The 12356-nt window shown below is 53.0% G+C and overlaps 1 protein-coding gene across 2 annotated transcripts; it reads left to right on the forward strand.

The window, feature by feature from the left end:
- Positions 1–1492: 1492 nt before the first annotated feature.
- Rela (RELA proto-oncogene, NF-kB subunit) lies at positions 1493–12156 on the forward strand. Of its 2 annotated transcripts, none has more exons than XM_029542956.1 (11): positions 1493–1512; positions 2516–2542; positions 2632–2783; positions 2936–3084; positions 3909–4000; positions 4326–4457; positions 5189–5293; positions 5404–5616; positions 9306–9386; positions 9493–9567; positions 10824–12153. In XM_029542956.1, the coding sequence occupies exons 3-11, from the start codon at positions 2691–2693 to the stop codon at positions 11438–11440; spliced, it is 1557 nt and encodes a 518-aa protein (XP_029398816.1). In that variant the 5' UTR covers positions 1493–1512; positions 2516–2542; positions 2632–2690; the 3' UTR covers positions 11441–12153. The 2 variants fall into 2 exon arrangements, with proteins under 2 accessions (XP_029398816.1, XP_021047054.1); XM_021191395.1 differs by lacking the exon at positions 1493–1512 and adding an exon at positions 1539–1896 and having other exon boundaries at positions 10824–12156.
- Positions 12157–12356: the final 200 nt, after the last annotated feature.

A 12356-nucleotide genomic window follows, 5' to 3' on the forward strand; every position in this document is an offset into this window, starting at 1 on the left:
CCTGCTGGCCCAGAGCTCCCTGTGTAAACAAAGCTCCATTTCTTTTTCATCTGTTTTGAGAAAGTGTCTATACAGTCGTGGCTGTCTAGCAACTCACTACGTATAGACTATACTGGCCTCGAACTAGGAGACCTGCTGAGTCTGCCTCCAGAGTGCTGGGGCTAAAGGCCTGCACTACCAAACACAACCCACATTTATCTTTTTTTTTTTTTTTTTTTTGTATATATGTGCACATGTGAATGCAGTTGCTCTCAAGAGCCCAGTTACAGTTGCTGGTAACTGGACTCTGGTCCTCTGAAAAGGCATTATTGACTCTTAACTGATGGGCCATCTCTCCAGCCTTTAACCATCCTTTATAAAGAGCATCTTCTGTAGTTCTGGATGGGTTCAAACTATGTAGAGGAGGAGGCCTTTGAACTTCTGACCCCATGAGTTCTGGGATTACTGGAGCATCCCAGAGTCAGGGATCAAACCCGAGCTTCCTGCAACATTATGCAAAAACTCTACTGAGTTCTCATTTCTAGCCTTTACTTTTCAGTAAGGACGCTGGTATTCATATTAACTTAAATTGTAACTATATGTGTTTTTAAAAGTGGTTCATGTGAGAACCAATGATGGCTGTGTGCCATTAATCGGAGATCATAATTCATTCTGTCGCCTTGACGTCCGCCCCCGCAAAGTATTAAACTGCTTTTTCTAATCTGCGCCAAGTGAGAAACTGAAATGAGTGGGAGGGGCGGTAACTATTTTCACTTTTGTCTTCCTGTTTTTTTCAGAGCCTGGGAAAGCAAGTCAGAATTTCCAATCTTTTCCAATTCCCACATGATTTCCTAATTTAGAGAAAATAAGTCTTTCTCAGTGCTGAAACTTCCTCCGGCCCGGGAGGTGCCTACTCCTTCTGACATTGTGGAGGCAGCCTCCGACCAGAGTCCCCACACTCAATCCACACACCTACCCTTGACTTAGATGGCAATTTTCGCTCTCTACAAACTCTTTCCTCATTGGAGCCTGGGAGGCCTTCAGGGAGATGCTCAAATGGTGTGACCCTAGGTGGTTCCCGAGATCACTAAAGATCTGAACCTTAGCAGACAGCACCTCTCGGCGGAGACGAAGCCCTGGGACTCCTCCAGCACTCATGGCTCTCAGGGACTCTTAGAGGTACAGGTGTCTGTCTAGTCCTCGGTCTGCCCCTCTACCCCAAGGCCTCAGTCACGCCTTGAAGCACACTCATCCGCGAAGCACTCCTGCGCGCAGCCGAATCTAAGCTGGGGAGCATGTGGCCCGTAACACGCGGCGGTCCCCAGAATGGCCCCTGCACGGGTAGGAAAACGTGTGGAATTCAGTCCCTGGCCTCCGCGGGAGCAGCAGGCCCGGGCCTCTCCCTGCGCAGGGCGAATGGCCGCAGCCTGCCAGCAGCCCTGGCTCGGCTCCAGTCCCGGCCAGGGTGACATCACCAAACTCCTGAGATCAGAGCGGGGCGGGGAACGGGACCCGAAATCCCCTAAAAACAGAGTGAGTAATCGCGGGCCCGCCCTCCAGGCGGGGCCGGCACCGGGACCCCGAGCGAGGCGCGCTGCGGAGCCGGGGAGCGGCTCGTAGTCGGGCGGGCCTCGGGACAAACAGCCTCGGCGTCCTCCCGCCGCGCTGCGGTGTCCCCGCCCGCGCGCCCGCCGCACACCTTCGGCGCCCGGCGTGAGCGGCGCACCTGCTCTCGGCCCCCCACGCGCGGCGGTGGCGGTGGCGGCGGCTCAGCGCGCAGGCGCGGCCGGATTCCGGGCAGTGACGCGACGACGGGCGCGCGCCGCGCATTTCCGCCTCTGGCGAATGGCTTCGCTTTAGCGCGCCGTGGGCTCAGCTGCGACCCCGGCCCCGCCCCCGGGACCCCGGCCATGGACGGTGAGGCTGCCCCCTGACTCGCGGGACGCCTGCCCTCGAGCTCCGGGGCCTGCGGCGGAGTCTCCCCCCCCTCCCCGCGCCGTCTTCCGCCCCTTTCTGCGCCGCGGGTTGCTGCGCAGGGAGCGGCAGGCCGGATGGTGGCGCGGGGCGGGGCGGGCTGCGAGGGGTCTGACTCAGTCGCCCCTCTCGGTGGGGGGCGCCTTGACTCAGTGTCCCTTCTGGGTGGGGGTACGGGTGAATCTTGACTCCGTTTCCTCCGGCTCCCACCCCCACCCCCCTCCCGTGTCAATGCGATTAGTCCGGCTTCCTTTCTGCGTAAGGGGGAAAGTATCTGACTCAGTTTCCCCTGAAGGGGAGAGGAGGGTATTACCCCCTCTTCAGTGTCACTTAGGAATGTAAAACAGGCACTGACTCAGTTTCCCCTGGCAAAGGAATGCCTCTGTGCCCCCTTTCTCTAGTAGAGAGATGCTTCTATCTTTCCCGGCCTCTGTCAGGGCAGGTTTCAGGGTCTTGGCTCAGTTTCCTTGGGAGGGAGGGAGGGAGCTTGGCTCTGTCAGGCCCTCCCGATGAGGGTGAGCACTGGAGTTTATTGACAGTGTGCCTTGTCTTTCCCTTTCAGATCTGTTTCCCCTCATCTTTCCCTCGGGTAAGTGGACCATCCATCCTCAGTAGGCAGGGGCTGTCCTGGAGTCGGGGCCATGGATAGCACCTGATGGCTGACTGTGTCACCCACAGAGCCAGCCCAGGCTTCTGGGCCTTATGTGGAGATCATCGAGCAGCCCAAGCAGCGGGGCATGAGATTCCGCTATAAGTGCGAGGGTCGCTCAGCGGGCAGTATTCCTGGCGAGAGAAGCACAGATACCACCAAGACACACCCCACCATCAAGGTAAGCAAGAGCCCCCAGGGGTGCCGCTGGGGCACAGATGTGGTGGAAGGCACGGTGGAGCCCCAGCAGACTTGCCTCCTGGCCACCGGGCTCTGTGTCTACGAGCCAGATTGGGGATTGCTGGCCTCTAGAGTACTCTGTACTTTGGACAGATCAATGGCTACACAGGACCAGGAACAGTTCGAATCTCCCTGGTCACCAAGGATCCACCTCACCGGCCTCATCCACATGAACTTGTGGGGAAGGACTGCCGGGACGGCTACTATGAGGCTGACCTCTGCCCAGACCGCTGTATCCATAGGTGAGTTCTCTATGGGCTGCATCCTTAAGTGAGTTCCTGATGGGCTGGGGGTGGTGTGAGGGCAGGGTAGGAGGCAGGCAGGCCAGGCAGCTGTTACAGTGTTGCTCTTTTCTAAACACCGGCCGAATCCAGAGTCCTTAACTCTCCCCAGTTCTGCAAACAGACCTCCTTTGTCTTGAACTCTCTAACAGATGGGAACTCCTTACCCTTAGCGCCACAAACCCTATGGCTGCACAGACCAGCCCCTTAGTCTCTGGATCAGAAAGATATCCAAATGGAATCTCCTAGAGCTTAAAGACCAGTTGGTAAAACCAGGCGATAATTGTACAGACAGACAAGATACCAGTAGAGAATTATAATTTCCGTGATGGGAAGAAAACACGGTAATAAATTAGAAGGAGGGGGAGGCTGGCCGCATGCCATAGAGACAGTCTCATGTAGCTCAAGCTGGCCTTGAACTCGTTAGGGTTCCCCTGCCTCCTCTTCTCAGCCCCACGGGGAGTAGGCAGGTAGCAGGGAGTCTCTTGACTTTGGGTTGGAGGGTTACAGAGGCCTCGGTGAGAAAAAGCAGATAAACCCAAAAGAACATTCCACGCACAAGAAAGAAGTACGAGGACCTTGAAAGGGGAGTAAGGTTTGTGTGCTTAGGGATGGGGAAGGAAGCCCTGTGGCTGAGGTAGGACACTGGCCTGGAGGCCTGTGCGGGCCAGTGCCCTCAGACTTGCCAGTGGGTAAGGAGTGGGAAGCCTAGATCTGTGAGCTGCGGAGTGGGGAGGCAAGAAGGGGCTCTGCTGGAGACACAAAACTAATACCTGAGGCCTCAGCTTCCAGAACCTGGGGATCCAGTGTGTGAAGAAGCGAGACCTGGAGCAAGCCATTAGCCAGCGAATCCAGACCAACAATAACCCCTTTCACGGTAGGAGCAAGGGACAAAGACATAGACCTGCCTGTGGTGCGAGTATCTCTGTCACCTTCCCTGGGCCTCTGGTGCTCATCTCCCTCCATGGCCAACCCAGCAGTAGGAGTGGATCCTTGCTGCCAGCTTGGTGCACACTCACACTCTGCCTTAAGAGTCAGGCCTAGAGGGGGATCCTGTAGAGCTGTGATGGGTCTTCCTCCCTTTAGACTTCTGTTTCACATCTCCTCAGATCACCTTCCTCTTCCCTCAGAGCTCCCTGGTCCGTCCCCCCCACCCCCACCCCCAGTGCCTTCCACCACTTTTTTTTTTTTTTTTTTGACAGTTCCCATAGAGGAGCAGCGCGGGGACTATGACTTGAATGCAGTGCGCCTCTGCTTCCAGGTGACAGTGAGGGACCCAGCAGGCAGGCCCCTCCTCCTGACTCCTGTCCTCTCACATCCAATTTTTGATAACCGTAAGTGGCCAAGTGGCCGGCTGCAGTAGGGGTGAGGGTGGGCTTGGGAAGAGAATGGGAGCGGGGGTGGGTGAGGCCTGTGAGAAGAGCTCTGGCTTCCTTCAGTCATCCAGCGCCATCCCGCTGTGCTGCAGGGGGTGGGGCGGAGAAGACCCACAGCTGCCCTCTGAGTGAAGCAGCCAGGATGCCTAGGAGCATGATGGGAAGTGACTGTTTCCCATCTCTTGGGTTGAGATGCTGGTCTGCCAGGAACTGTGCTTGTGGCCTTAGGAAACAAGCTCCCAGAGACCAGATCATTCTAGACAGCAGGGATTCAGCGGTAGCGGCTCCCAGGAGGCTCTCGGGTGACCTGGGCTGGCTTTGAGGGACTGCAGTCTTTAGCAAGCAGCAGGGTAAATGAAAATAAAAGGGCTTCAGAGTCTTAGGAACTGGAAACCAGTACGGACTGGAAGTGAGGAGGGATGAACCGGAAGCTGAAACTGTGCCGCTCCGGTGGAGGGAGGCAGGTGTGGTCAGAGTGTGTCCTCTGGGCTGGAGGATCTCTGGAGGGCAGGGACATCCGGCCTTCAGTGTCCCTTCACCTAGAGCCATGCTACCTGTACTGCAGAGAGACTGATCGTGAATTGCCTGACTTAAAGAGCCGTGTTCTGCAGAAGTGTGGTCAGCAGGCTGGGGGCTGGGCGTGGCTGTTAGAGCTCCTGCAGGGTACCCTGAGACCTCTGATGTTTCAGGGGCCCCCAACACTGCCGAGCTCAAGATCTGCCGAGTAAACCGGAACTCTGGGAGCTGCCTCGGTGGGGATGAGATCTTCTTGCTGTGTGACAAGGTGCAGAAAGGTACGCACTGGACTCTGCACGGAGAGGGGAGGGGTGAGGCTGAGTGGGGGTGATGAGTGCCCGTTGGGGGGGTCACACATACTAACCCATACTGCCACTGTCTCCTGCAGAAGACATTGAGGTGTATTTCACGGGACCAGGCTGGGAGGCACGAGGCTCCTTTTCACAAGCTGATGTGCACCGGCAAGTGGCCATTGTGTTCCGGACTCCTCCATACGCCGACCCCAGCCTACAGGCTCCTGTGCGAGTCTCCATGCAGCTACGACGGCCTTCTGATCGGGAGCTCAGTGAGCCCATGGAGTTCCAGTACTTGCCAGACACAGGTGTGACACTGCTGGGGAGGGCAGTACCAAAGCCACTGTGCCCCAGCTAGGAGAAAGATCAGGGCTGGATGTCTGGGGCCAGCACTAGGGTTTGTATATGCTATAGTTCATAGCATGTAATGATTTCTGTCAAAGGCAGACCACATGGTGGTCACATATGACTACACTGTCTAATGACAAAGGTGTCTCAGTTTTCGTAAGTACACTTTAAGACGTTTGTGTAACAAGTAACAAGCTGGGTGCTCCAGCAGCATGTGTAACCCGAGTACTGGTGGCATGGCGGCTCTCTCACTAATTGGCAAGTCAGCCTTGCTGAATCAAGGTGCTCTGGATTCAGTGAGAAGCTGGTCATGGTGACTGGCCCTTAGTCCCAGCACTCAGGAGGCAGAGGCAGGCAAATATCTGTGAGTTTGAGACCTGCTTGGTCTACAGAACAAGTTCCTGGCAAATCAGGGCTACATAGTGGGGTCTTGTCTCAAATAAGTACATTAGTAGATGTATGGTTGGATAGATGATAGCTAGATAGATAGCTAGATAGATAGATAAATATAGGTAGGTAGATAGGTAGATAGATAGATAGATAAGGTGGTTGGAGCTGGAGAGGTGGCAGAGTGGTTAAGAGCACTTGCTGTTCTTCCCAGCACCCATATGGTGGCTCGCAACCATCTCTAAGTCTATTTCCAGGGCATCTGACATTTCTGAACTCCACAGGCACCAGGCATGCACGGCTTACACATACACACAAGCAGGTACAACAGTCACACACAAAAATAAGCCTTGAAAAACAATCAGGTGGAGAGTGGTCGAGCTTTGGCCTTAACATGCTCTTGAGCACGTGTGCACACGCATGCACCTCCATGAACGCGCACACACCACACACGTACACACACACTATAATAAGAGATGTTCATACAGTGACAGATTTGCCAAACAACATGTCTTAGAATGTGTCCCCGTTGTTAACATGTAGTTACAGTCAGAATCTACTTCTTATTTAACAGTGACACCCACTGTGCTCAGCTCTGTCGGCTAGATGTGCCCAGGGTGAGCACAAGTGAACGACTTGACTTTAATCTCTCAGCACTTTTCACAGGAAGATTTAACTCACCAGCAGTTAGAGGCAGTGGTACATCTGAGCCAGGGTTACTTGGCTCTGTGGACTTTTTGCCACCTTGTGTCTCTTGTCACTACCATATGACCCAGCTTCGTTTTGCTCAAGGCTTAGTGTACAACCAGGGCCTGTCCCAGGTGCTATACGTAAGAAATCAAATGAGACAGGAGCCGGGGAGATGTTAAATGAACACTGGCGGCTCTTCATGGCACCTGATAACCCTGTGTAACTCCAGCCTCAGGGCTTCCATGTGCAAGGTGCACAGACAGCTGACAAACGCCACGCACATAAGCAAAGAAATGGTTGTTTGTTTGTTAAGATTTACTTCATTTATGTATGTGAGTACAATGTCACTGTCTTCAGACACACCCAAAGAGGGCATCATTACAGATCCCATTACAGATGGTTGTGAGCCACCATGTGGGTGTTGGGAATTGAACTCAGGACCTCTGGAAGAGCAGCCAGTGTTCTTAACCACTAAGCCATCTCTGCAATCCTGTTTTGTTTGTTTGTTTGTTTTGTTTTGTTTTAATGAGATAGATTCCCTACTCTTCACCAGCTCAGGCAGGAGACAGATATGTAAATGATGTACCGAGTGAGAAAGTGCTGGTGCAGACAGCTGAGGCTGGTGAAGGTGGCGTTTACCTGGGAGGAACCGCAAGCGTATTTTTCATTCTAGTGGCCTGGAAGGACAGGGGTGTTGGGGAGTTCACAGCTAGCTCAGGGACATCGTGGTGGAAGCTGTCTTCAGACAGTGAGCAAGCCCAGGCAAAGGATGGTCCTGTTAGGCTTAGCCATGTCTGAGGTTTCATTCTGAGAGCAGCAAGGATGCATCTAAGATTTCTTTCTTTTTTTTTTTTTTTTTTTTTTGGTTTTTTGAGACAGGGTTTCTCTGTGTAGCCCTGGCTGTCCTGGAACTCACTCTGTAGACCAGTCTGGCTTCAAACTCAGAAATCCACCTGCCTCTGCCTTCCGAGTGCTGGGATTAAAGGCGTGTGCCACCACGCCTGGCTTGGCATCTAAGATTTCTAAGCAGAGGTTTAACGTGAGCAAATCTGGAAGCTTAGCCTGGCTTCTCTGAGCAGAGTATTACAGGTGGAGAGGGGCAGGGATGTAGCTTAACGAGGGCTTGCCTAGCATGCGCGAGGCCTTGAATCCAATCCCCAGTAACCCTCAAGCCAGATGTGGTGCTGACACTTGTAACCCGGCACTGGGGAGGATTGGAGATGAGGGTCAGCCTCAGCTACATAGGATGTTGGATGCTCTCCAAGGCTACATGAGATCTTGTCTCAAAAAAGACAAAGAGAATCGACAAGATGTTCTGAGTAAAGGCAAACAACCAAGCTGAGGACCTCTGTTTAACCCACGTGATCAAAGGAGACAGTTGACCCTCTCTCTCTCTCTCTCTCTCTCTCTCTCTGTCTCTCTCTCTCTCTCTCTGTCTCTCTCTCTCTCACACACACACACACACACACACACACACGTGAATGTTTGGGGGGTTTGGTTTTTGTTGTTGTTGTTGTTTGTTTTGTTTTGTTTTTTTTGAGACAGGATTTGTCTGTGTAGCCCTGGCCGTCTTAGAACTCACTTTGTATGCCAGGCTGGCATTGAACTCAGAAATCCACCTGCCTCTACCTCCTAAAAGGCATATACCACCACTGCTTGGCCACACACACATAAATGTAATAAATTAGGTTTGTTTTTTTTTTTTTTCTCCCCTGTGGGGGTGGGGGGTGGGGTTGAGACAACTTCACCAAAGAAATCCTGGCACTTTTGTTGGTTTTTGTTTTTGTTTTTGAGACAAGGTTTCTCTGGATCCTGGTACTTTTTAAGGTCCCCCTTCTGATGATTAAATCTCTGTGTGCTTACTCATCCCCAGTTGCTAGGAGGAAAGCCAGCACCCAGTAGGTGCTTGACAAGTGGTGTTGAGTTAGTATTGGAGGACTGAAAGAAAAAATGATGTTCAGAATTGTTCCAGTTTCCAGTTTGGGTGCCAGGACAGACAGGGAGAGACATAGGGGAAAGAAGTAGAACTCTGGTATGAAGTACTGCTTCACTCAGAAGGCAGCTGAGGTGGCCCACAGGATTCTGAAGCTTCAGACTAAAGGAAGAAGCCAAACCCTGAGCTGAGTCTGGAGGCCTTAGGCCGCCTGTGATGCTCTGCCCACACTGCTTCCCTCTCTACCTAGGTGGATGCTTAGGTAAGCAGCTCAGATGACGCACGCACTCAGGCTCTTGTCCCCCAGAGCAGGGGGTCAAGACAACCAACAAGGCTAGCTGTGGTGGCCCACACCTTTAATTACAGCACTTTGAATCTCAGTGAGTTTGAGGTCAGCCTGGTCTGGTCTACATAGTTCCAGGACAGCCAGGACTATATAGTGAGACTGTCTCAAAAAGCCAGAGGGGAAGAAGATTCAACCAACAGACCCTTCTCCGAAGGTCACACATCCCTTCTTAACTGGTTGGGAGACCAGGTCTTAGGAAACTATGACTACACTACCCTCCTGGAGAGCCCATGGAAGGGAGAAGCGCAGCCCGGCTAAGGAGAGTAAACCCACCGTCCATGTTGCTTTCCCAGATGATCGCCACCGGATTGAAGAGAAACGCAAAAGGACCTATGAGACCTTCAAGAGCATCATGAAGAAGAGTCCTTTCAATGGTGAGATGAGGAGAGCCTGAGGGAGAGGAGTGGGCAGGCTGGCCAAGCCCGAGAGTCGGTGAGAGGACACCGGGGTCTGAAAGCTGACCTAGCTTTTGCCCTATAGGACCAACTGAACCCCGGCCTCCAACCCGGCGTATTGCTGTGCCTACCCGAAACTCAACTTCTGTCCCCAAGCCAGGTAAGGAAGTCCTTTTGTCCTTCTAGAATGAGGGTCTCGTTTGTTCAGACTGAAGTAGTATCTTCTAGAAGGGGACCAAACTGGTCTCACCTGCAGAGTTCTGAAATCTGCTCTCTATGGGGCCTGGACTTCTCAGGGGGAGGCCTGGGCCTCTGCCAGGACCATCCAGGGCTCTTGTCACATGACTGATAAACTCAAGGCTTTGAAAATGTGGCATAGGAATTAGCCATTTCCTGGGGGTGTTAAAGTCAGTGGAAGTCAGAAGCCAGGCTCCTGTCAAACCCTGAGCCCTTTATTCTCTGCTGCTCAAGAGAGTGTGGCAGGAGGGTCACAGGTTCAAGGCCATCGTGGACCACAGGGTTATGAAATTTAAGGTCAATTTGAAGAACCCTGTCTCGGCTTTAAAAGTAAAAGCAGGGGCAAGGTAAAACTCAGAGGTAGAGTGTGTGCCCAGCACCCAGGGACCCTAGATTCAATATTTGGTACCAAGGTATTAAATAATCCCTGAGTTGGATACCTTGAGATACAGACATTGGAAATGTCTCCACCCTCAGCTCTCCATTGAATTTAGAAAGAAGAAATCACCTCTAAAGTAATAAGCTGTGGGGCTGGAGAGATGGTTCCCTTAAAGGCACTTGGGTTCTATTCTCAGCAACTGTCTCTAGCTACAGTGCTAGGTGATCCAGCGCCCTCTTCTGCTCTCCAAGGGCACTGCGTGCATGTAGTGCACATACATAGAAGCAGGCAAAATCCACACATAAAAACATTTATTTAAAAAAATTAAGCCAGGCAATGGTGGTGCATGCCTTTAATCTCAGCGCTTGGGAGGCAGAGGCAGGTGGATTTCTGAGTTCGAGGCCAGCATGTTCCAGGACAGTCAGGGCTATACAGAGAAACCCTGTCTCGAAAAACCAAAAAAACAAAACAAAACAAAACAAAAAAAATTAATTAATAGGTTGTGAGTTCTGGTGCGTGGCTCAAAAAAGTAACAGATTCCCACCACCGAGCCCATGTTCTGTGGTTTATCCTCTCAGCTGGTTTTGCAGCTATAATATGAAAACTTTACAAGGTCAGGGGTGAGAGCTTTATAACCCCAATAGTTAGGAACACCTCAGTGTGGCCCTTGGAAGTGGACCCTACAGGCCTGGTCAGATTTTGGTTCTCAGAAAGGGACTGATTCTAAGCACGGTGGTGGCAGAGGGGCCGTGTATGTTTCTCACTGCCTCTGAGCCTTTGTTCTTTGTCTTTCTCTCCAGCCCCCCAGCCCTACACCTTCCCAGCATCCCTCAGCACCATCAACTTTGATGAGTTTTCCCCCATGCTGTTACCATCGGGGCAGATCTCAAGCCAGGCCCTGGCCTTGGCACCATCCTCTGCCCCAGTCCTGGCCCAGACCATGGTCCCCTCCTCAGCCATGGTACCTCTGGCTCAGCCCCCAGCTCCTGTCCCAGTTCTAGCCCCGGGTCCTCCCCAGTCCCTGTCTGCACCTGTTCCAAAGAGCACGCAGGCCGGGGAAGGCGCGCTGTCGGAAGCCCTGCTGCACCTGCAGTTTGACGCTGATGAAGACTTGGGGGCCTTGCTTGGCAGCAACACAGACCCAGGAGTGTTCACAGACCTGGCATCTGTGGACAACTCAGAGTTTCAGCAGCTCCTCAACCAGGGTGTGTCCATGTCTCACTCCACAGCTGAGCCCATGCTGATGGAGTACCCTGAAGCTATAACTCGCCTGGTGACAGGGTCCCAGAGGCCCCCTGACCCAGCTCCTGCACCCCTGGGGACCTCGGGGCTTCCCAATGGTCTCTCCGGAGATGAAGACTTCTCCTCCATTGCGGACATGGACTTCTCTGCTCTTTTGAGTCAGATCAGCTCCTAAGGTGCTGACAGCGACCCTGGTTTCAGGGCACCGAAGCCTTCCCGAAGCACGTAGAGATTCTGGGGAGTGTGCTCCAACTGCCCCCGACTTGTTTGGGTGATATCTCCTGGGGGTGGCACGTTTTATTCTTCATTGGCACTATCTCACTCTTTCGGAGGTGCTTTCGCAGAAGCATTAACTCCCCTGGAAACGGAGCTGGGAGGACTCGGGCGCATCCCCTGTTGATAGCTCCTGTTTCGGTAGGGAACTCTGAGATCCTGCTTCCATCTCCAGCTTCTAGCACTCTCCTAGAGAGGGACAGACTGGAGCCATGGCCTTGAGGCCATATAGCCTTATTATCAAGTGTCTTCCTCAACATGGATTCCTGTACACCTCGATCCAAAGCAGTGCTCCTGAGAGCAGCTCCTATGTGGTGCTGCCTGATACCAGCACATGAGGGGCCATTCTTCTGTCCTGTGGAGCTCCTGCCCTGCCAGCTCTCCATGCTGAGCTGTGGCCAAGGAGAACAGATGGGATGTTGCTGGCCACCTTCAGAATCAGGGGGAGTTTGGTCTGAGACATCCCTGCTCCCCCTTTTCTCAAGTGCCTTAATAGCAGGGCAAACTGTCGAGTCAGGAGGGCAGGCTAGACGCCCAGCCACAAGGCAGCCTTTACTGAGAAAGCTACTGGACCCTTGCTCTTTCTAGCTCTGAACTAATAAATGTCTTACCACGCTGGCCTGAGAGTAGCTGTCTTTCAGCAAACACTGGGCACACTCTGTTGGCCACTTCAGGTCGTCTGATGGTGAAAGAATTGACTGTGCAGTCATCCAGGGGCTTGGGACCCAGGATTCCTCCTGCAAACTCTTAATTCCCATTACAGCAACAAGGACAGGGCTTCCACTGCAGAAGGTCCAGTGGGGTGGAGTTCCTTCACA

This window comes from Mus pahari, chromosome 1, assembly GCF_900095145.1.
Source record: "Mus pahari chromosome 1, PAHARI_EIJ_v1.1, whole genome shotgun sequence".
NCBI classification, from domain to species: domain Eukaryota; kingdom Metazoa; phylum Chordata; class Mammalia; order Rodentia; family Muridae; genus Mus; species Mus pahari.

Excerpts from the sequence above, each read along its gene's own strand:
- Rela (XM_021191395.1), top strand. Across the intron at positions 2,543-2,631 it reads TCCCCTCATCTTTCCCTCGG|AGCCAGCCCAGGCTTCTGGG; the intron begins GTAAGTGGACCA and ends TGTCACCCACAG. Across the intron at positions 5,617-9,305 it reads CCAGTACTTGCCAGACACAG|ATGATCGCCACCGGATTGAA; the intron begins GTGTGACACTGC and ends TTGCTTTCCCAG.